This window comes from Chiloscyllium plagiosum, unplaced genomic scaffold, assembly GCF_037043375.1.
Source record: "Chiloscyllium plagiosum isolate Xiang-an unplaced genomic scaffold, Cpla_swu_hap1 HiC_scaffold_42, whole genome shotgun sequence".
In the NCBI taxonomy this organism is placed as follows: Eukaryota; Metazoa; Chordata; class Chondrichthyes; order Orectolobiformes; family Hemiscylliidae; genus Chiloscyllium; species Chiloscyllium plagiosum.
In genome coordinates, this window is record NW_028270180.1 from 24,009,581 (window position 1) to 24,033,741 (window position 24,161).

The 24,161-nt window shown below is 40.2% G+C and overlaps 1 protein-coding gene across 3 annotated transcripts in view; it reads right to left on the reverse strand.

Annotated features, from left to right (window-relative positions):
* Positions 1–24,161, reverse strand: part of sin3aa (SIN3 transcription regulator family member Aa) — a 126,405-nt gene that overhangs the window by 55,072 nt on the left and 47,172 nt on the right. For all 3 annotated transcript variants that reach the window (XM_043680523.2, XM_043680524.2, XM_043680526.2), the window contains 7 exons: positions 12,369–12,548; positions 9,225–9,331; positions 6,701–6,980; positions 4,491–4,742; positions 3,988–4,140; positions 3,171–3,329; positions 1,408–1,497 (listed from right to left, as the gene is read on the reverse strand). In XM_043680523.2, the coding sequence (XP_043536458.1) occupies positions 1,408–1,497; positions 3,171–3,329; positions 3,988–4,140; positions 4,491–4,742; positions 6,701–6,980; positions 9,225–9,331; positions 12,369–12,548 (1,221 nt within the window). The remainder of the gene's footprint in view (positions 1–1,407; positions 1,498–3,170; positions 3,330–3,987; positions 4,141–4,490; positions 4,743–6,700; positions 6,981–9,224; positions 9,332–12,368; positions 12,549–24,161) is intronic.

Sequence of the window (24,161 nt, forward strand, 5' to 3'; positions counted from 1 at the left end):
GTAAAGTCACAACATCCAAGACCATATATAGAATCCTGAAGGCCCTGTTTCTGTGCTGTACAGTTCTGTGTATGGAAGCAGGCCATTCAGCCCATCGGGTCCACACCGACCCTCTAAAGAACATCCCACCCAAATCCACCTTTCTACCCTGCATTTCCCATGGCTAATCCATCTAGCCTGCACATTCATAGATACTACAGGCAATTTAGCACACATCCACCTAATCAGCCAGCTTGTCACCTCTGAGATCACTCTCCAATGCCGAGACTCTGTTGTATGTCCTTCTGGCAGCAGATTGGCTCGCAGCTCTCAGTGGGAATAACTTTCACACTCTCTTGATACCAAGGAAGGCCCACCAGTGGCCTTACCATTGCCTGACTGGCTTGTGGTTCAGCAAGCATTCCTGAAAAGAGGTAATGTGGTTCTCTCACCAGTTCACCAAACAGCAGACAAGATCTCTGATATCTCAACAAGATTCTGCCCATTAATTCTGTATCTCTTCCTCCAGATGCTGCCTAACCTGCTGACTATTTCCAGCTTTTTGATTTTGATTACTCCTTAACAATTCTGGTTTGCACTCCTACAGGTAAGACACTGTGAAACTTGAGAAGATTTACAAGAATGTTGCCAGATTTGGAGGGTTTGAGGAATCGGGAGAGGCTGAATAGGGTGGGGCTATTTTCCCTGGAGTGTTGGAGGCTGAGGGGTGATCTTGTCGTGGCATATAAAATCATGAGGGGCATGGATAGAGTGAATAGCCAAGGTCTTTTCCCCACGGTAAGCAAGTCCAAAACTAGATGGCATAGCTTTAAGGTGAGAGGGAAAAGATTTAAAAGGGACCTAAAGGACAATTTTTTCACATAGAGGGTAGTGTGCGTATGGAACAAGCTGTCAGAGGAAGAGATGAAGGGGCTTACAATGATAACATTTAAATGGTATCTGGATGGATATATAAATAGGAAGGGTTAGAGGGAGATGGGCCAAATGCTGGCAAATAGAACTAGATCAGTTTAGGATATCTGATTGGCATGGACAAGTTGATCTGAAGGGTCAGTTTCCATGCTGAAAACTCTATGACTCTGTAAGAGAAACAGCAAATCTGTCTTTTGGGGATTGTAAGGAAACCAAGGGTACTTTTAAAAATACTATCTGACCCTATTTAGGAGCAGTTTCCTTCAAGTGTTGTCCATAATCAAACAGTCTGTGCATAATAAGCATATTCAGAGAATGCAGTTATGATTTAATACATCAGAGATTTGAAAAGTTTGTGTTGTAGCAGAGATTTGAGCCATCCTCTAGATTATTAGTCCAGAAACATAAAAGCGATGACTATAAGAACATTTTGTTTGAAAAAGAGACTACGATCAAATTCTTTCAGTGCACTGATTTGGAACCAATCCCACTTACCTTATCAAAGAACAAAGTTTCTGTTCCAGCTCCATGCTTACTGACTTCAGCCAAGGACTGGTCTTTTAATGCCAACATTTTTGGTTTCTTCTACAAATAAAAAGAAAAATCTTGTGGTCACCGATGGCTTACGTTTATTTTAGATGACCTTTCTGAACAATTGTAGAATGAAGAGCAGAGCATGTACAGCATATTGCATCAGTTCAAAATGAATATTCTAGTCAGGTTGCCATAGTCCTACTGGACCATAGGTCTGCTTTCTCATTTGGGAAAGACAACTGGTGATGATTTAACCTGAGGATCACCACATCTCAGGAAACGAGCGAGGTTCATGGTGACCTGAACTGATGCATGAAATGAACCCATGTTGTTGGCATCAAATCAGCCATTTAGCCAACTGAGCTAAACTTGTCGAAGATTTAGCAACGTCATGATCACATTACTATAGTTCTTCATCTTCAGTCTCTGATAACAATGAGGCAGCCTGTCGCTAAGCAGATAACTGAAGATCAGGAGCCTGCCAAGTGGAACTGTGGTTACCAGTCCATATTTTATTTGCCCTTCCATCAAGTTCTCAAATAATATTAGCTGCTTTCATCTCATATGTACAACTAATAAATTTTGCTGCTTTCCCAACATGACCACTTGAAAGATATCAATTTAAAGTGCTTTTGCAGCAGCTTATATCACAAGTATGACACTTATAACCAGAGCTTCTTTACATCAGGGAAAGCAACAAATCAAGGAATTTCAAAAGGGGATCTTAATTATAAAGTCACTTGTATCCACAAAATAAACCAAATTTGTCATAAATAAATCTGACACACAAACTAATGATGTTCATTTTATGTCTTCCAACCTGGCTCCAAGAATTTACAAGCATTTGCCAACCTACAAACTTCCCTTATCAATAGCCATTAACCTTTAATTTTAAAGGACACATTAATATATAACAATCCAATTTTATGAGCCTAAATCACTTCCCTTGGGATAAATCTGCCAATTCAGACACAAAACCTACGTCAATCAGTTCTATTCAGATTTTTGTTTCTTACTTATCTACTTGCCCGATGGTATTTCCTGGGCTTCCAGTTTCTGAAGTTTAGAAAAGAATGTTCATAGTGCTACATTCTCATTAATGGATAATTCCTAAATTAAAACAGCAAAATCTATTAATGCCAGCTGCTTGAGCAAAGCAAATTATCAAGGACATGCAGGTACGTGTGTGGCCCAGGACCTCTTGGTACACATCTAAACATCTCGCAAAAGTCTCGGATATGCTTCTTTTAAAAGGACAAATGTTAAAACACTTTAGTAATAGAATAATATACGTGATGCATAGTTTAATCATTCAATAGGCTAATCGACTGACTTATCATGACCAAGACTACAGAAGTGCTACTAAACTGCACAGTATCAGTCTACCATAAGATATCAAAAGCATGTTTACCAAACAATGCATGCTATTCTCTTCAGGAATCATGCAGATGCTTTCCAGAGAAACTCATTGTTACAGCATGAATTTTTTCTCTACATCAAAAACTTTGGACCAATATTCTTTCAATCATGTCTTTGTGAAATCCAGCAAAATGTTCGAAACCTTTAAAAGCACTGTGTAAATGCATGTTGTTGTACCTGGACGTTTACAATCTTTGCATTAGAATGTGATGTTATGTATACAATAGCAAACAAATTTGTCACAGAACTACCTTATCAGGAGTTCAAACTCTTGTTTAGTCACATAATAGTTATTCTGTACTTACTTTGACGGGAGGTGTGGTTCCTGTGCCTGAGTGACGACGGATCTGACAACCATTCTGATTGCTTCTTTGCTTGTTATTATTCAGCTGAGGCTTCTTCACTGTGCCACCATGATCATTCCGAACAGAATCAGCCTTCTCTGCTGTTGTCTTGCTCAGCAACTACAGTGCAGAAAACACCTTTCAATCAGTTCAGTTCTGAGGTTAAGTGTTATAATTCAGACCAGTTAAAACAATTGAAGAGTTTGGACGCATGCTTATCTAGATTACTACACTGAGAAAACAGTACATGTGCTACTTTGCAGCATGTAGCAGCATCATGCAGACCATGTCCTAGAAGAAGCCAAAAGAGGAAAAGACTCTCCTATCTGGAAAAAGCAGCCAGAAGTTGCCATTAATTTATACAGAAATGCAAATACAAGAATTGGCATTCTGGAAGCTACACCTCACTAGGGTGGACTAAGCCTAGGTGGGGAAAGAGGCATTCATATCAAAAGCTAAAATAAATTATAATTATAGATGACTCTTTTACTGAGTATGATCTAGATTTCTTCCAAGGCATCACAAATTATTTCTATTAAGTGTTCCATGGTTTAAGCTGCCTCTTTCCTTCCCAAAAGACGTAGTCATAAATTAACTTCTATTAACATTCCCAGCTCCAATTATCAATGATTTTGAAAATATTGGTAAAGAAATATAACAGTTTGTAATTTTGAATTCCTGGACACTCAGTTCAAATTTAGATGAAAAAAGAAAAGCAGCAGAATGCGAGCAGAGTGTCCATTAATTTCCCAAAAATTAATTAATACATAATACTTACAACAGAGCTATTGGCATCAGGCAGGAACTGTCCAAATTCTGAAAGGAGGTCTTCTTGGTTTTTAAAGAGTCTTGCTACCTGAGCATATACCTCCTGCTCCGTCAGTGCTGGTGTGTAGTTCCCACCAGCCTCCTTTGCATTCCGCTGTTCCTTCTGTAACAGAAGGAAAACTTCAGAGCATCGTATATGAAGCACAGTCTCTCTCACACACACACACACACACACACACACACACACACACACACACCTATTCTCACCCAGTCATACGGTAACACACAAAAAACTAAGTACTCTTGTCTCTTGCAGAACATGAAAGCTACACAAGACAAGGATTCAGCTAGTCATACCAACACAATTAAAAAGGAAGAAGTGGCAAACATAGATAGAAAGGAAAAGAATTGCTTGATTGATAACATATAAGGTTGATAACAAGAGATGCTAAAACATTTTCCACTGCTATTAGTGTGACAGGGGAGAAATATAAATGCTGTGCACTTCCTTACCTGGTAGGTGTGCAGGATCTCCAGAAAGGCCTTGTAGATATCAGGCTGTCCCTGGAAACGATTTTTGATCTTGTTGACATAATTAATGGCATGGTTGAACTCCACAGGCTGGTTGTTCTGCATGGGCGGTGTAGCAGCATGAGCACTGGTGACTGGCGTGTGGGGTTGCACTGGAGGTGACCGAGGGGAGGCATATGGAGCCAGTGATGCATTTGGCTGGCTGGTTGGGGTATGAGTCTGTGACTGTAGTGGCTACAACCAAAGAAAAGTAAACTGTATAGATTTGCAGTGAATTCTGCTCCATTTTCCAAAAATTCCCAAAAACAACTCTGAAAAAGTAGTCAATTAAATCATGCCCACAAACAGTTCCTGAGAGTTTACGGATTCCAACATATTGAAATGCAGTTATGACCCTAGGAAATTGTTACACGTTAACTGTCATTTTGATGAGATAATTGGACACACTTTACGGTGCAATGGACTTTTATTTAAAATTGATGAATTATCATTCAAAAGTTATAAGTATTTGCCACTAGCAAATATGAGAGTGTTCAGGAATGGGGAACCCAAAGCTCAACTAACATTCAGTGCCAAATCTGCCTCTCTCTGTCAGACATGGGAGGAGCTGTCAATAGTTGTTCCCACACCATTGCTCTGACTGAGTATGATATCGAAGATGTAACTTGTATTTTTCTTGACAGCTGGTTTCTCAGTAACGTTGATATTCCATTAGAATGTACATGTTCTTTTTTGCTTAAAGCAGTTTTACTTAAATGTTGGCTGGCAAACATTTTATGCCAGGTCTTTTTCCAATGTTTTGAATACTTGTAGCAACATTTGAAAATTCTTAATCCTGTTTTTGATCTGGTCTCAAAATTGGTGAGAGATTGTCAGAGAAAATTCAAATCCAGCTGGCAAACAAGGTACCTTGTGCAGAAGAAGATTCCTATCACTGTCAGAACATTTGCCAAATACTACGTTCCATTACTAGTAATAAAATAAAATACATACACTTTGCACTTTAGAGTTCCCCTCTTGGAAAGAGTTCCATAAACATTGTTTAAACGAAAGCTAGCATCAATAAATCCAATTAGAATGGTGAACAATATTTAAGTCACAATTTAACAAGAGGCTATTAAATAATGGCCATTATTCCTAGCAAGCAATAGTTTGCAAAGTGAGTTCCAAACAAAAGTTTAGTACTTACTAATTTATTTTAGAGTTGCATACCCAACTTAGAACAGATTTAAACAAAAAGAAATGCACAGTTTTGAATATCTGTATTCTAAAAAGACAAATAAAGGTGAAAACTATGGAACCGAATTATCATTTTGATCACTCTGTTCAGCACCTGTCAACCTATCATTGTTAAATACTAAACATTCTGTTGCCCAGCCTTTTTTAAATCTGCTGTCAACATCTTTTTCCTCAAAAACCTATTGACCCTCTAAACCCCCTAGCAACTGTCTGAGATTAAACTAAATTGTTTACATCCCTTGTGTCAAAGATTAGATGAGTTTCAGAACACATATCTATGCCATCATAAGCAATATTTATTTCCAATTCCATAACTTTGCCTAAATTCATCCTGCCTCAGTTTATATGCTGCTGGAATATTCATACATATGTTTGCCACCTGTTCACTTGGCCATTTCCACACATTCAAGAACTAATCAAGAACCTATCCATCTCTGTCTTAAGTCCACTCAATGTCTTGGCCTCCACAGTCTTCTGTGGCAAAGTGTTCCACAGATGCACCATCCTCAGGCTGAAGGAATTCTAACTCATCTCAGTTCTAAAGGGTTGTCTCTTCACTCTGATGTCTCCTCCTGGTGGAAACATCTCCACGTTCAGCCTAGCCACTTCACAGAGTGACACAGGGCATCTTAGCTTGCGGCACCTCTATTCAACTCTCCAAAACCAATGCTAGCATCAAAGTGAAGATGCTACTCCCAATTCAAAGGCTGATCCATGAAGGTAAAGAATAGCAATTGGGGAAGAAAATTCAAAAAGTAAGCTTGGAGTGATACAGAGAGATGGCACAGTGATTTGGTATACGCAGGTTTACACAAAAGATAATGGGAGGATGAAACCTCTGATCCTGCCAGTTGAAAAAAAAAGTTGAAAACCTAACAGCAGTTAAAAGTGACTCAGATTACACAACTCTCAGAATGTTAGGAAATTTGTCATGTCATTTTACATATGCTCACCTTGGGAATTTTGGCAGGTGGTGGTTGTGGTGCTGGCTGTGCTGGAGCAGGGGCAGCATGTTGCTGGGGTTGCTGCTGATGTTGTTGCTGGGGCTGCGGCTGGGCAGCATGCTGAGGTGTGATTTGATGGACTTGCCCTGGCGTCGTCACATTCACTAAGTCATTTGTCTGCACCTCAATTTTGTAGCCTGGAGGAAGGAAGGTGTTGAAGCCCATGATGAGGTCAGGATGCCCTTTGAAGAGCTGGGAAACTCGGCTGATCACTCCGGGGGTATCAATGCTGCAACATTTTAAAAAGAGAAGATTAAAATTCAAAACCCTGAGGAATTCATCAGCTTCAATCCATCTAATCAATCCATTGCATTTATTATCTGCACGTCTTCATTAAGCCTGAAATATTTCCACTAATGTCACTCATTAATAAGGTTGTCATCATTCCTACGAACTTTACACAGCTGCATTCACAGCTCTGATTAATTAAATCATCTACCCCCATTGTGTTTGCTGGACTTTTCTCTGCACAAAATTGGCTGTGGTGGTTAGAACTGACAAATTTTACAGTACAGAAAGAATAACGCAGGTACCAGCTCTTTGAAAGGGTTATTCAATTAGTCCTCCGTTCCTGTTCTTGTAGACTCCAAGAATGTTTATATAACAAAATTAGTTGGTACATGTTTTTGTTTTATTAAGTGTTGATTTTTCTTTCTTAAGTTCAATTAAGTTTTTCATTTACTTAAGTTATCGCGAACTTAAAGTTTCCTTCACTTTATTACCATAGTGTTGAGCCGAGAGAATTCAGGATAAGGCAGGATAGATATGCTGAGGTGACACACTCCTGACCTGGCATTCGGTGGCCCATGGAGGACTCCCATCAGTGGCAAAGGCCAACCTTGCAGTCACACACACCCCCACCCCACCCCACCCCACCCCACCCAACCCCAGCCCACACACAGTCCTTACAAAAAGGCAGGTGGCAGGTCGAGAGTATGATAAGAGATTAAGGGTGTATGCTGCAGTGAATTTTATAAAGGCATGAACCAGGGCAAATATACTTGGTAGGATTTTCTCTTTTTCTGAGATTAAATATGAAGCTGGAATAAAAACAGGGCTTGTTCCACTTGGGGAGAGTTGGATTGTCCTCAGCAATAATATTCTTTTCAGCTCAAAACATGAGACACACAGTTAAGTTTTAAAAAAAAAAGAATTTGGGGCAGAAATTCTGAAGCCTGCCACAATCTTCCAGATTCAAACATATGGCTGCCATTTTTTTAAAGGTTTCAGCAGTTCAAGAAGGTAGCATATCATGAACTTCTCAGGGCAATTTAGGATTTGCGGTGCAAGTTGGTCCAGCCAGCAGCATGCATGAACAAATTTAAAAAAACAAAAAGTCAACACAGTTGTGTTAAAGTCATATTTGACTGAACAAATTGAACTTTTCTGAAGAATTACCAGAAAAGGTTTATATCAAGAACGCAGTGAATGTTGTCCATATGGATTTTAAAAAGCATTTGACAATGTTTCAAAAGCCAACAGGCTATACAAGTTAACGAAATTAAGACTCATAGAATTGGACAGTCAGTATTAGCATGGATTTTAAAAATGATAAAGATCAGGCATGGCAGATGTAAGCAGTGCTAGAGAAATTCAGCAGACGTCTATGGAGAGAGAAATACAATGAATGTTTCAAAGTTATTATGATCCTTTCAGTTCAACTTGTATAGCCTGTTGGCTTTTGAAACATTGTTAAATACTTTCTTAAAATCCATATAGATAACATTAACTGCATTTTTGACATAAACCTTCTCTGGTAATTCTTCAGAAAAGTTCAATTGGTTCAGTCAAATATGACTTTAACACATCTGTTGACTTTCTTTGTTTTTTAAAATTTGTTCATGCTGGCTGGACCAACTTGCACTACAAATCCTTAATTGCCCTGAAACGTTCATGATATGCTTCTTGAATTGCTGAAACCTTTTAAAAATGGCGGCCATATGTTTGAGTCTGGAAGATATGTCTGCCCCAAATTTTTTTTTAAAATTTACCAGTGTGTCTCCTTATGTTTTGAGCTGAAAAGAATATTATTGCTGAGGATAATCCAACCCTCCAAGTGGAAGAAGCCCTGCTTTTATTCCAGCTTCATATTTAATCTCAGAAAAAGAAAGAGAGAAAAAGTGTATTTACCCTGGTTCATGCCTTTATAGAATTCACTGCAGCATACACCCTTCAGTTCAAGAAGTGTTTATCAAACCTGCTGCCTGTGGGAGTGGTGAAACAATCAATTATTGTAAAAACACTTGAGGGAAATAAAACTGTAAAGTTACAAGCATAGAGCTGGCTGTGAGATTGTTCTAAAGATTGCAAGCATAGATTCAGCAGGTTGACTGTCTCCTCTGTGCTGTAACACCTCTATAGGGTTCTTGCATTCATTGAACATAGTGGTCAGAATTCTTCTCTAAAGCAAATGTTCAGATTATACACTCATCAATCTGAAACAGGCAAGGAAAAGGAATCTTCAAGCACATACCTCTGAGACTTGAATTCCTTCATAATGTCGAGAAAGTCATTGTAAACCTGAGGTTGGTTTCCAAACTGTAACTTCACCTGGTCAAGATAGGACAAAGCATCTTCGACCTGCCAAAAGAGAAAGCAAATGGAGTCACAGTTTGATGATACTACATACATCATCATTTTTTTGGACAATAATTTAAAACAGAAGAGTGAACGGGTGATTGGCGATATTACCCTTGGAGAGCAATGTATTCAAAATCACAATGAAAAGTGACATTCATACAGGGCAAGCCTGGATGGAGTCAGTTAGCTCAGTTGGCAAGATGGGTATAGTGTGATGCAACATGACACCAACAATACGGGCTCAATCCCAATGCCAAATGTGGTAATTTCTTGGAAGGTCACCTCCTTGCCTTGCCTCATTAAGGTGCCACTCAAACTGTCGAACTAGAACCAGAATTACTAATTACCATCCAGGACATTGAAAGAAATACATATGCCGCATTGCTTTTAATGTCAAATGTATACTCTATATTAGCAATGACACTCAGACTTTTGGGCAACACACTATGGTAGAATAATACCATCACATGGCAAGTGATACAACAGCTGTTATAACATTGCACAACACTATTCACACTATCCCTGTTCACAATACAATGTGATCAGGGATAGCAATACCAGTGTGGCATTAAGCAACATTTCAACCATCAATAAAAGATTAAATCTTAAAGCATTGTGCTGGAACTCTCTCCCTGATGGCATTGTGGGTTTAGCTACAAGTGCAGTTTAAGAAAACAGCTCACGATCAACTTAAGGGGAACTAAGGGTGGGCAATAAATGCTCAAGAAAAATTCAAGAAAGTAGCTCACGCCCACCCTCAGGGGAACTAGGAATGCGTTGTAAATGGCCCAGCCAGCACTGCTCACAACTCAAGAATGAATTTTAAAATGCTATTTCTGCACCACAAATGCTACACAACATCAGAAAGGTATACCGGAGACTCAGAAACAAATACTGGTACTGGCACTTGTTACTATAAGTGGGTTTTTTTTCCCTCTCTCATGGGGCACCTGCATCGTTGGCTGGCCAGCATTTACTGCCCATCCCTAGTTGCTCTTGAAGAGGTGGTGGTGAGTTGTCTTCTTGAACTGCTGCAGTTCATGTTCTATAGAAAGACCCACAATGCTATTCAGGTGGAAAGCGACAGTGAAGGAATGGTGATATATTTCCAAGTCAGAATAGTGAGTGGCTTGGAGGGGAACTTGCAGGAGATGGTCTTCACACATATTTGCTGCCCTTCTAGATTGAAGTGGCTGTGGGTTTGAAAGGTACTTGGATAATTTCTGCAGTGCATCTTGTAAATGGTACATAGTGCTGTTATGGAATGTTTGTGGTGGAGGGAATACTTGTGGATGTAGTGCCAATCAAGCAGGTTGCCTTGTCCTGGATAGTGTCAAGCTTCTTGAGTGTTGTTGAAGATACACCCATCCAGGTAATTGAGGAGTAATACGTCATACTTCCTGATTTGTGTCTTGTAGATAGTGGACAGATGCTGGGGAGTCAGAGTACATGACAGACTGTGCTACAATGGATTTGTTGTCATGACGGTAGAGTGCAACAGATATCTCATCATACAATGTCTGATTACATTTTCATAGGATCACTTTCTAATAGGTCTGCTTTACCAGGTAATGGTTTCATACTGCTCCCACATTCCTCTAATTAAACTTGATGGGGAATGTGAAGTGTGTTATGGAGGGTGTGAAACAAAGAACAATGGGTGAAAGAAGAGAGTGTAAAAGAGATAAAAGAAAAAAAAGCAAGAGGATAAAGAAAACCTCAATCCTTAGATCACCCCGTTCGTTACTTTATAATAAATGAATCACTTTGGAAGGAGAAACCCTTGTATAATGTAGATTAAAATCAAACTGATAAAGCACAAACAAAATTGATGGAGATTCTGTGCCAATTTAAAATCTACAAAAACAGCATGGGCAATAAACTCAAAAATAAGCAGATTCTGCAAATTACACACACCGGAACGAATTCCACACAAGTAATCCTCACACACAAGCAAGTATCAGCAAAATAAGATGAGTTCCCCCAGTTACTTCCTTTTAAATTGCTTACATCAACCTTTACAAAAAAACAGTAATTTCATCATATAAACGCAGAGAATGACAAGCCCTGGTACAATGTAAGGTCGACATACCATGGGCATAGCTATAAATTCTAGGACCAATTAATGTAACAAGTCCGAGAATAATGCAGGATATTATATTGAGGATGCAATATTGTAAATATAACAATATTGTAAATATAACAATATAATGTTAAAAGAACATTACAGCATGCAATGATAGAAAAGCCAACAGTTCTACAAGTTACTAATTCAAAAGTAATTAGCCATCATGATAGTAACTTAGGGTAGAACAAAAGCAGAATTAATCTGCACCTATAAACTCCATCAATATATTATCACAAAGTTAGAATTTCATATAATGTTAGCAAATTGTTTTCTCTTCATTCGTATGGTTCAAATCATCACCTGAATTCTTTGACAGAATCTAACGGCAGAAACAAAGGCCATTCAGCCCATTTTCCCCACTCTCTGAGGGAACCATCCATTTCAAATGTTTTATGCGACTTTTCGAAATACTAATACTTAGTGTCCGATTCCAAGTGTCAATTATCTTCATTTAAAAAAACTCCGAACTTCTTCCTTTATTCGTTAAGTGATGATGTGAAATATTTGCTTTCTAACAATTAACTCATTATATCACAGACATGTTGTTATGTCCTTCTCACATGCATTAACCATATTGGTATTCAAGACTTATTGTGAAGGCAGAATAAATTTCCAATTTTTAATGTTAACAATCCTTTTGAACCGCATTAAAAACTCATTAATGTGTCTTTAACCTCTTAGCCTGTGACAGGCAGACACAAATGACTCTCTTCACTGAAAGAAACTCCACATGACAGATGTATGCAATTAAGTTAGCTTATTTTTATGGGATGTATCTCCTGACGCAAATTACAGGAGGACAGTTTGTTTTCCTTATTTCAAATATAAATTTTAGGATAAATCCACCTTAAACTCTGAAATTAGATTATTTTTAAAAATACTACGCCTGTTATGATAAGGAGAACTCACCTTTAGCCTCTGGAACTGCTGCTGACCTTGGACCGGAGTGGTTGGTGCTCCTGGAGGATGGGCATGGCTCTGGGGTACCACCTGCTGTCCGTGAGGTTGAACTGATGCAGTGTGATGGTGCCCACTGTGTACAGCTGGAGTATGGCTGTGACTGCCAGAGCTCTGAGGCATAGCTGAAACCTGCAGCAGATAAAGGTGGTGACTGATACACTGATACCCAAAGTTAAACACTAACCCTTCACATTCATCTATCGGGAAAATGTCAAATTGCATATGGTGTGAAAATGGAACTTAATCAATATTTGAGTGTGTGACTCGCATTGTAAATCCTGCCTCCTAATACCATCTTTTAGTTAATAATGATTGTAGCGTATATCCAGCAAAAATATAAGCTTTTGAATTGAAGAATAATTGTAGGAAGTGTGGGAAATACAATAGCAATATTTAAGAGGCATTGAAACAGACACATGAACAAGCAGGGGATAGAGTAATAGGGATCATGTGCAAGAAGATGGTAGTAGTTTTAAATGGTATCATGGTCGACACAGACATGGTGGTGGATGTAGGTTTGCTTGCTGAGCTGGAAGGTTTATTTTCAGACGTTTCGTTACCATACTAGATAACATCTTCAGTGAGCCTCTGAAAGAAGCACTGCTGGTATAGCCCACTTTCTAATTATATCTTTGAGTTTCCTAGGGCCAATGACATCATTTCCTAGGGTAATGTCATTTCCTGTTCTTTTTTTCCAGATGTTACAGCAAATGACATCACCAACCCAAGGAAACCCAAACATATAAATAGAAAGCGGGCTACACCACCAGTGCTTCATGGAGGCTCACTGATGATGTTACCGCGTATGGCGACGAAACATCTGAAAACAAACTTTCCAGCTCAGTGTGCAAACTTATATCCAGAACCTCAACTTGAGGTACAAATCTTCTCAAAACTCGCTAACAGACACGGTGGGTCGAAGGGCCCGTTCCTGTGTTGTACTGTTCTATGTAAATGGAGGCAGGAGGAGGATGCAAAAGCAGGAACGAGACTCCACCTCTATTTTATTTCCTGTAACAACTTCCCACAAAAGGCTAACAGCATTATTCTGAGACAGCTTCCTCTGCCTCACCATGAGCAATATTAACAGGAGATCTACTAGTGTACTAAAACATTTCCCATTCATCACAATTCAGAAATCTCACACCAACTGATGTCAATTTCCATGCCACAATCTGAAATAGGTGACATTTACAATGTACAGGAAACCTTTCCAGGAAGACAAGATACTGAGCATACATTTTCAGGCTGTTAATCGAACCATCAATAAAAATGAAGTCAGTGTACTTGTCGGTAAAATTTGAGGGTCCATTGTTAAGGATGAGAATGCAGAGTACTTGGAACTGTGTGGTAAGATAGATCTGAATCAGCATGACTTTGTCCAGGGAGATCATGTGGAAGTAATGAGCAAATTAGAGAAAGGACAGCCGGTGGTTTTGACCTACTTGGGTTTCCAGGTCTGTGACAAGGTGCCGTACAGGAGACTGCTCAATACAATAAGAGGCCATGGTGTTAGGGGCAAGGTACTGGCACGGATAGAGGGTTCGCTGACTGACAGAAGGCAGAGAGTGGGGGATAAAGAAGTGTTTTTTCAAGATAGCAGCCGGTGACTAGTGGAGTTCCGCAAGGATCAGTGTTGGGACCACAACTATTCAGGTTATACATTAACTATCTGGACAAAGTAATTAAGGGCAGTGTTGTTCAGTTTGCAGATGACATAAAGGTAGATGAATGGGCAGTTAGTTTTGAGGAGGTGGAAAGCTGCAGAAGGACTTGAAAGGCTAGGAGAGTGGACACAGAAATGACAGATGGAATACAATGAGAGAAAATGAGGGGTTATGCATTTTGGTAGGAAGAATAGAGATGGCAGATTATTTTCTAAATGGAGAAAGGCTTTGTAAATCAAAAGCACAAAGGGACTTCAGAGTCCCAGTTCATGAGAGTGTTAAGATTATTATGCAGGTGCACTTGGCAGTTAGGAAGGCAAATGAGATGTTAGCATTCATTGTGAGAGGGCTAGAATGTAGAATAGGGACATACTACTGAGGTTACACAAGGCTTTGGTCTGATTGCATTTGGAGTATTGATCACATATCTAATAAAGAATGCAATGGCTTGGAGGGTTTCCAGAGGCTGTTTACACGGATGATCCCTGGGATGAAAGACTAGTCATATCAGAAGTGGTCGAGGACTCTAGGACTATACTTGGAATTTAGAAGGATGGGGGTGGGGGAATCTTATTGAAATATACAGAATACAGACAGGCCTGGATGGAATGGACGCAGATAAAATATTTTCACCAGTAGGAAAGACTAGGGTTTGAGGGTGTAGCCTCAGAGTGAAGGGACAGCCCTTTAGCACCGAAATGAGGAGAAATTTCTTCAGCCACTGGGTTGTGAATCTGTGGAATTCATTGCCACAGAAGGCTGTGGAGGCTAAATTATTGACTGTATTTAAGACAGAGACAGGCAGTTTCTTGGTTAGAAAGGGGATTAAAGATTCTATAGAGAGGGCAGGGGAAAGGGATTGAGAAACATGTGAGCCACGATCAAATGGCAGAGCAGACTTGATGGGCCAAATGCCCAATTCTGCTCTTGTTGAATGTTAAGGAGTTACTTTGCTCTGCTGACCTTCAAGAAATTGGATGCCCCCGGGGGTAGAGTGGTATGTTTCTATATCACAGGTACAAAGTAAAAAATTTTACATTCACATCTCCTATAATTCAGAGTAAATTTACATTATCATCTCCTATTCAGAATCAATAAGAACACTGAAATTCTGACTACTCCCTACAGTTAAAAAAAAAATTCACACCAGATCTTGCCATTAGGAGATGATTTACATTATGTTATTTCTGGAGATAATCACGTCACTGCATTGTGTGTTCAGTGGCATGTGGCTGTGGGGGAGTGGCTGGGGTTGTCTTATGTGCATTACTGACTGTGATGTAAAAATTTTGAAAAAGGAAGAACTGGTTCCTTTGTTCAAAGGAATCCCTCAAAGCCAGAAGCTCTTGGATCAAGTTCCACCTCAGGACTTGATGACCAAAGGAATTGTGTCAAAATGCAATTAAACAGGTTGACCATCAACTAGGAAAGTTTTCCAATATGCCTATGATAGGGAGTTGAGAGTCAGAGAGGGTTTCTTAGTTCAGAGAAAGTGAGGACAGCAGATGCTGGAGACCAGAGTTGAAAAGTGTGGTGCTGGAAAAGCGCAGCAGGTCAGTCAGCATCCGAGGAGCAGGAAAATCGATGTTTCGGGCATAAGCCCTTCTTCAGGAATGAATGGGTTTCTTAGTTAGTCAGTATGGTATGATAGCTGTAGTGTAACAGCATCTTCTCATTATTAAAAAATTCCACAAGCAGGTTCATTCAATGAGCAAGGATCATCCTCATTTCAAAGGACTACCAAAGAGAAATGCTGCCTTTGCTGTTACTTTAATGCATCTCTGCTTTGGAAAACTTGACATTTCTGCTTAAGCAGAATGCATATGACTCACAATTTAACCTTCTGTACCTTCAAGTATTCTACTATCACCTACTGCTTCCCACATGAAAGATTCACGAAGCTAACCTGCTCACAGGCCAATGTGAAACAGTTAAAAAAAATGACTGCAGATGCTGGAAACCAGATTCTGGATCAGTGGTGCTGGAAGAACACAGCAATTCAGGCAGCATCCGACGAGCAGCAAAATCGACGTTTCGGGCAAAAGCTCGAAACGTCGATTTTGCTGCTCGTCGGATGCTGCCTGAATTGCTGTGTTCTTCCAACACCACTGATCCAGAATGTGAAACAGTTGCAGAGAGATCCAGAGTAACATAGCTTTTGATTTCCCAGGCCAAAAAATGAAGTGTTTGGGCACTGCTTATGGCTCTTCTTCCACCCTGAACCTAGAAAGTCACCACGCTCCACTGATCTACAACATTTCTTTCTGGGTTGAAAGTTGGGTAGAAAGTATCAGCCCCATCACAAAGATAGGAACGTTCAATATAAAAATCAACATTGCAAAATAACTTGCAAGAACTGTAACAAACACTACATTGGACAAACAGGCAGAAAACTAGCCAACAGGATACATGAACATCAACAAAAAGACATGACCCACTCTCACTGGTATCCTTACACATGGATGAGGAAGGACACCACTTTGACTGGGACAACACACCCATCCTAGGACAAGCCAAACAGACGTACGCACAATAATTCCAACCGGAACTCTATGAACAAACACATTGACTTGGATCCCATTTACCACCCCCTGAGAAAAAGAACAAGAAATGACATCACCATAGGAAATGATGTCACCAACCCAAGGAAACCCAAACATATAAATAGAAAGCTGGCTACACCACCAGTACTTCATTAGGAGACTCACTGAAGACGTTACCTAGTGTGGTGACGAAAAGTCTGAAAATGAACCTTCCAGCTCAGGGAGCAAACCCACGCCCAAAAATCAAATTTTAGGTGGCAGTGGGTGTAGTCTTAGTAAGCATTCTGCAAACCCTTTGACTGGTACAACTCAAGCCTGACAAAATACAGGTTTATTCAGATGAAATATGGCTTCTGAACCAAAACTTAGCTTGCAGACTTGTTTTTAAATAAGTGGAAATATTGTTTTAAAATGCTCTTCTTAGGCAAGATCAGCATTGTGAAAGTCAATTGCAAGTCACCTTTGACTGGATCACGTAACTAGGAAAGCCATGATGTCAAGGTGCCAGTGTTGGACTGGGGTGGGACAAAGTTAAAAATCTCACAGTTATAGTCCAACAGGTTTATTTGGAGGTACTAGCTTTCAGAGCACTGCTGCTTCATCAGGTAACTAGTTTCAGCGCATTTGCAAGAAGCAGAGGAAAATATGCATTGGTATTCAGAAAGTTAATAGCCCATTCTAGAAATTGAGAAGTAGGAACTGTACTTTTCAAGTCTGATCTGTCATCACATAAGATCATGGTTGACCTTCTGTATCAACTCTAACTTTCCTTACTATTCCATACTGCTAAATTATCTCAGTCACAAAAACTCTTGATCTCTCTCTCAATTACAAAGATCCACACTTTCTGCAATAAAGATCTACAATCCTAGGAATGAAAAAAATTTTCCTCATCTCAGTCTTAAATAGCTAGCCACTTACTCCGATAGTGAAAGTACTGCAGATGTTGGAAGTCTGAAATAAAAATGCAATGTACTGCAACTTCTCAGTAAGTCTGGCGACATCGTGGAGAGAAAAGCAGAGTTTATGTTATGGTTCAAATAGGGCTATTCTTTAGAACTGTAGGGTGGCTGAAATATGATAGGGTTCATGCTGTCAAAAGTGGGGCGCTGGAGGAAGCACAAAACGGAATAAAGAAGAGGTTGAGAGAGAGATTAAATGCCAACAGTGCAAAAATGTCCTGGAACAAACGGCAAAGGAAGTAGTAATTGTTCTAGTGAAGAAACAAAGTATCCAGTGAGCGTAAATGCCGGAACGATTAACAGTTCTGTCTGAAAAGGGAAAAAAAATTAAAATTTAAACTGGCAATGGAAAATAAAAGAATTAAAAATAAAAGGCAGGGTCCAATTTCAAAAATTACTGGATTTAATGATTGTTGTAAAGAATCCAACCAGGGATTTAGCTTCAGTGCAATGGTATAGCAGAGCAAGGATAGAGATGTGAGTGCGAGAGCAAGATGCTGAATTAAAATATTTGGAAGCTTGGAACCACACTTAAATATGGAGTAGAGAGATATTCCACAACGGCGCCACCCATCTACACTTGGCTTCCTTAATATAGAGGAGCCGCACTGTTAGCAGTGAATATAGTAGACTAAATTGAAAGTAAATTACTATTTCACCTGAAAGGAACTTTTGAAGTCTTGGACAGTGAGGAGAGAAATAAATAATTGGGTAAGTGTTACATCTCCCACAAACCATAGAAAGGGATAGAAGGTGTTTGGGGTGAAAATGGTTTCTTTGGAACACTGACAGAAGGGAAAATGTGTTTGGTGATTGCATTGTACCGGATGCAAAAATGTTGAAAGATGATTGTTGAATGTGGAGGCTGATGGGTGGAAAAGAAATGGAAAAACTAGGAGAATGGAATTAAATCTTTAATAGGTGGAGGGTGTGAGGTAGTTGAGTAGTGTAGTTTGTAGCTGTGGAAGTCAGTGGGCTTGTGATATATATTAGTAGACAGCCAATCCCCAGAAATGAAGACAGCCAAGTTGAAGGGAAGGGGAGTGAAAGGAGTGGAACATTGACTCTTATTTGGTGCACTGACCCCCATGTTCTAAATTGCCAGAAAAGTCAAAAACTTTTTTCCCAGTATTTACCCAAACTAGCCCTTTCATTTTATATGTTTCTGTCAGATCACCTCTCATTATGCTAATCTCCATACCTAGTCTACTTAAACTTTCTTCATAAGACAACCTACCATCCCAAAAATCTTTGTTGTATTCCCTTGAGGGGATGTGTATTCTTCCTTAGGGAATGAGTCCAAAGCAGCACATTGTATTCTAGGTGTAACCTCATCAAAGTCCTATTGTGGTATGAATTCTTTGCTCTATTCCAATCTCCTTGTAACAAAGGCTGATGTACAATTTATCTTTGTAATGATTCTTGTACAAGCATAACTAGATCCCTTTGAATGTGCACATTTCCCAGTCTCAGCATCTGAAAATTATTCTGCTTTTCTATTTCTCATATTGATGTGATAAAGTCAAACTTCATTGTCATATTCTTGATGCAGATATGAGTCTAATTCAAGAACAGAATTCCATGCCATTCAATTTTAAATATTCCTTCTCACCACCCAAGCTTCAAGACAGTGACAGGTAATTAAATCCTGTCACTTGTGGTATGGGAGGGAGTAAGCAGCTGCTATGCAATTCTCCTGTTAGAGTCAATTTTCCAACCTGAAAATCTCCAAACTAAGAGGTTCAATATCAACAGCCTATCCGGGCGGACCTGAGCTCCTTCCAACAGTACCTTGGACAGGAAGGTGGACATGGTCACCCTGTAGGAAACGCACCACACAGACCTTTCCAGCTGATGAGCCCATATTGCCGAGTACAAACTCACAATAAGAAGGGATAATAAGACATACAGGATAGCCACCTAGATCCAGGAAAGCCTCACCAAAGACACATGACACCTAAAATTAGATGACATCTATTTAAACCCCAGAGTAGAAAAGCTGATCTTGACAAGCCTCTACAGCCACCAAATGACGTGATCCAATATTATCTACCTGCAGAACCTCTAACCATCCAAACTGGTAAGTTCAATAGCTAACAGCACATACTCCAGCAACAACACTGCAAGACAGCAGTGGGCATAGGTTTAGGGTGAGAGGGGAAAGATACAAAAGGGTCCTAAGGGACAACTTTTTCACGCAGAGGGTGGTACATGTATGGAATGAGCTTCCAGAGGAAGTGGTGGAGGCTGGTACAATTACAACATTTAAAAGGCATTTGGATGGGTATATGAATAGGAAGGGTTTGGAGGGATATCGGCTGGGTGCTGGCAGGTGGGACTAGATTGAGTTGGGACACCTGGTCGGCATGGACGGATTGGACCAAAGGGTCTGTTTCCATGCTGTACATCTCTATGACCTCTGTACGTGGCATAAACAAATCTATGATGCAAAGCAGCCTTTCACATTTTATTCCGCCAACTACTTACCTGATCATTGCTTCATGATCCATGAAAGCAACGATCAGGAGCACGTCAGTAGTCAGTCATGCTGCCCCAGTATGAACATCGCCAACAACTCATTAGAAATTGGGCTCAGTAGTAAAATCTATAAATATCAAATTATCTATAAATATCAAATGCTGAAATCTGCAAAAGGCCTACTGCAGATACTATCACTTACCAGATCTCACCCCTCCCCAAAATCTATCACCTCGCAGTTTTTGTGGATATGTTTGCCATGCTGGGAAGTTGGTTTACAGATGTTTTGTCCCCTTTCTAGATGACACCCTCAGTGCAGTGGAGCCTCCTGTGAAGCGCTGCTTTACTGTGTCAGTTGGAATTTATTTGGTTTCGTTCCCACTGGTTCCAGTTACTGGTTCTGGTTGCTCGTTGCAGTGGTCGGTATATCCAGTCGAGGTCAATGTGTTTATTGATGGAGTCAGCGAGTGTCATGCTTCTAGAAACAGCTGGTCATGGCATTTAGTGGCTAATTGATGTTCATGGTAGATGATCTACACCTCTTTACTCAACACCTCATGCTGGCAACCACCAAATTCGGTTCTTGGGTCTCCAGAAAAAAAATGCCTTGCCTGAAGATCCTGGAAAGTGAATTACTCCAAGAGGAATATGGGGAAAATTAAGACACTGATGTGGCAATAATACTCTTCACGTCCCTTTCCTGAATGATGCCAGATGGCAGGAACCAAAGTTGTTTGACTTCACATACTCAAGCCAAAAAGCATGGCATCTGCCATCCAGTCTGGGAGCAACCAAGTGATAACCACGCAATACCCTGATAGTAACCAGGTCAGACAAAACAGCAAGGACTGATGGGATTTACCTAGAATCACTGCAGAACATCAGATCACAAGGAAGGAAGCAAAGCCACACAAAATCATGAGGGGCATGGATAAGCTGAATAGCCAAGGTCTTTTCTCCAGGGCAAGAGTGTCCAAAACTAGACAGCATGGGTTTAAGGTGAGAGGGAAAAGATTTAAAAGGAATCTTAGGGGCAACTTTATCACATACAGAATGCTGTGTATATAGAATGATCTGCCAGAGGAAATGGTAGAAGCAAGTACAATTACAACATTTAAAGACATTTGTACAGGTACATGGATAGGAAAGTTTTAGAGGCATATGGACCAAATGCAGGCAAATGGGACTAGTTCAGTTTAGGAAACCTGGACAGCATGGACAAGTTGGGCTGAAGGGTCTGTTTCCGTGCTGTATGACTATGAGAGCCAACGAAGCATTTCCACTGACACAGGACGTCAAAAAAAATTCCATGCACACAGTTGAAATCACACTGTCCCTACTGAAACAGAATCCAACCCCCACTAACTAATGACAGCCCTAACTCTCAACTCTAGACCTCCTGGTTAACTGCATGCTTCACCAACTGTAAACTAATTATGGACACAAGTGGTAAGTTGCAGGTTTCAACATTCTGCAGAAAATCAGGATAATCCTCAAGTGTCTGAGGACAACCCAGGAAAATAAGGCCTTTTGTTCCATAAGTGAAATAAGAGGTCAAATTGTGACTGCAGCTATCCAAATGAGACCATCACCCAGAGACTGAACTTGTGGCCTGAACGATCCATGCTTGGTGGCATCACAACCAATTACAATATCTCAGATGAAGCTGATCAATGGACTGTTCGTTTCAACTGAACTATAACTGCTTTGCCAGACATACAAATACAAGAAGTGCTGAACTGGACTGGGTTGCTACTACCACATATCCTGTTCCATTAAGAGGCAGGGTTCAGGATGGCACGGTGGCTCAGTGGTTAGCACTGCTACCTCACAACACCAGGGATCCAGGTTCGATTCCACCCTTGGGCGACTGTCTGCGTGGAGTCTGCAAGTTCTGCCAGTGTCTGCGTGGGTTTCTTCTGGGTGCTCCAGTTTCTTCTCATAGTTAAAGACATGCACATTAGGTGGATTGGCCATGCTAAATTGTCCATAGTATCCTGGGATGTGCTGGTTAGGTGGATTAGTCATGGGAAACCTAGGGAAACCCATACGGTAGGGGATTGGGTGTGGATGGGATGCTCTTCGGAGAGTCAGCGAGGACTCCATGGGCCGAATGGCCTGCTTCCACACTGTAAGGATTCTATGAACAGTAATAGTTTGTGTATTTTTGTGAAGCAAATATTAAATTTGCAGGAAATGAATCTAAAATTGAAAAGTGGCAAATTGAGTATGCTGAATGTCTGTCTGTGAACTTAATCTTTTCTACTCATTCATGAGGCTACCACACAATTCTTGAGGAGTTCTCTAAGCAAGTATTTGCATTGTAGCCTGTATTGTAAAATTGCAATATTCACTGAGTAACTACTAACCACCTAGATTTTGACAGCAGAAAGTAAGTAAAAGCAGCCATGGAGTTGGCTAAGTTGAAGTACTGCAGATAAATTAGCACAGTCTTACATCTTAGGAAGACAGACAAACAGTGCTTTAATTTTGCTTGGTTCCACATCCCTAGATATGCTAAGGAACAGGTGGATAAGGAAAGACTTCACACACACACAATGTCCCAGAGGTTCTGCTCATCAGATGCTACTACTGGCCCTAGGGCATTAACACTGAATTGATTTTTGAGTCATTTCCTATTTAATTCGCTTTTATGAATGAATGATTCAAATGAGCTGTAATATTAACCTTTCCAATTGCCTATCTTTGTCCATACTGGACAGAAGTCCTGACAAAAGCAAATAACTTTTTGGTGCCTAGTTTTATGTTTTAAAAGGGCTGCTAGCAACATACCAGCTAAATGATTCTTTAGTCTAACAATGGAGACATCCAAAAGGCAGCACAATAGACAAACCCCTTTTTCTCTTTGATTTGAATGCACCTTCCCATATTCAGTAACATATTCAAGTGGACCATACACTCAGCCAGCCTACAACTTGTCTCCTTTGGGGTTCTTAGGCTGCAAGGAGGATGATGGGTAGAACATTAGCCAATGAAATAGATATTTTCTAATCAATCTGGTCAGACATATTATGGTACAGCTCTGGAGCAGGTGTAATTTGAACCAGGCCCCTCGCTCAGAGATAGGGACACTACCTCAGTGCCACAAGAGCACTCATTGATTTTAACCAGCTTCCAGTTGTACTGCTGATGACAGTAAAATATTATGCAGGGAATGCCAAGAGTCATTAGTGTGACACTGCAATGATACGATTATAGTATAAAAGCATCTTCAGCCAACTCCAAATTCATTCATTTTAGACACGACATGCAAGGGGCATGGGTTAAGCAGAAAAGAACAGCCCCTCAGCTCCAATTTGTTAATGGAGGAAGACTGCTTCGACATGACTTTGATAAACATAAACTGTTGCTTGGGCTAACATGTGCCATAACTGCAGACAGTAATTTGCAATGTCACATTACCAATCCACATACACAGCCACCTGTCATTAGCAGGTTGCTAAATGCCCTGGAGGAATATTTGGTTTTTGAACTCTGAAAACAGGAGTACACCTGTAAATTCACTGCATGTATGAAGAGATGCAACATTTCTCCACTGTGGCAACACACATTACTTGTTTTCAAATCAGCACGCTATTCATCCCATGAATACAGATTTATTTCTATGACTGGTGCGAAAGCAAACGTTTACGCATCCAGGCAGAGATAGTTTGCCCATTCTTTAGGCTATAAGTGACGTGTGATGGATGAAAACATAAAGGATAACATAACTCATGACTCACCGTGCATTAGAGTACTCAGTAATAGTTTACAAAATGATGCAAGCAAACACACAACTTTTAATCTACAAACTATATCAAGAACTGAGCAAACCAACACCTGCTCCCAAAGTGCTATGGGTCAGTTCAATTTACCGATGCCTAACAGCACAACTATTGTTACTTGTGCCATTGAATCACAGAGTCATAGAATTGTGCAGCATGGAAACAGACCCTTTAGTCCAACTCATCCTTGCTGATGAGATATTGATTAGATTCCCTAGAGTGTGGAAACACGCCCTTTGGCCCAACCAGTCCACACTGACTCTCCAAAGAGTAACCCACCCAGACCCATTTCCCTCTGACTAATGCA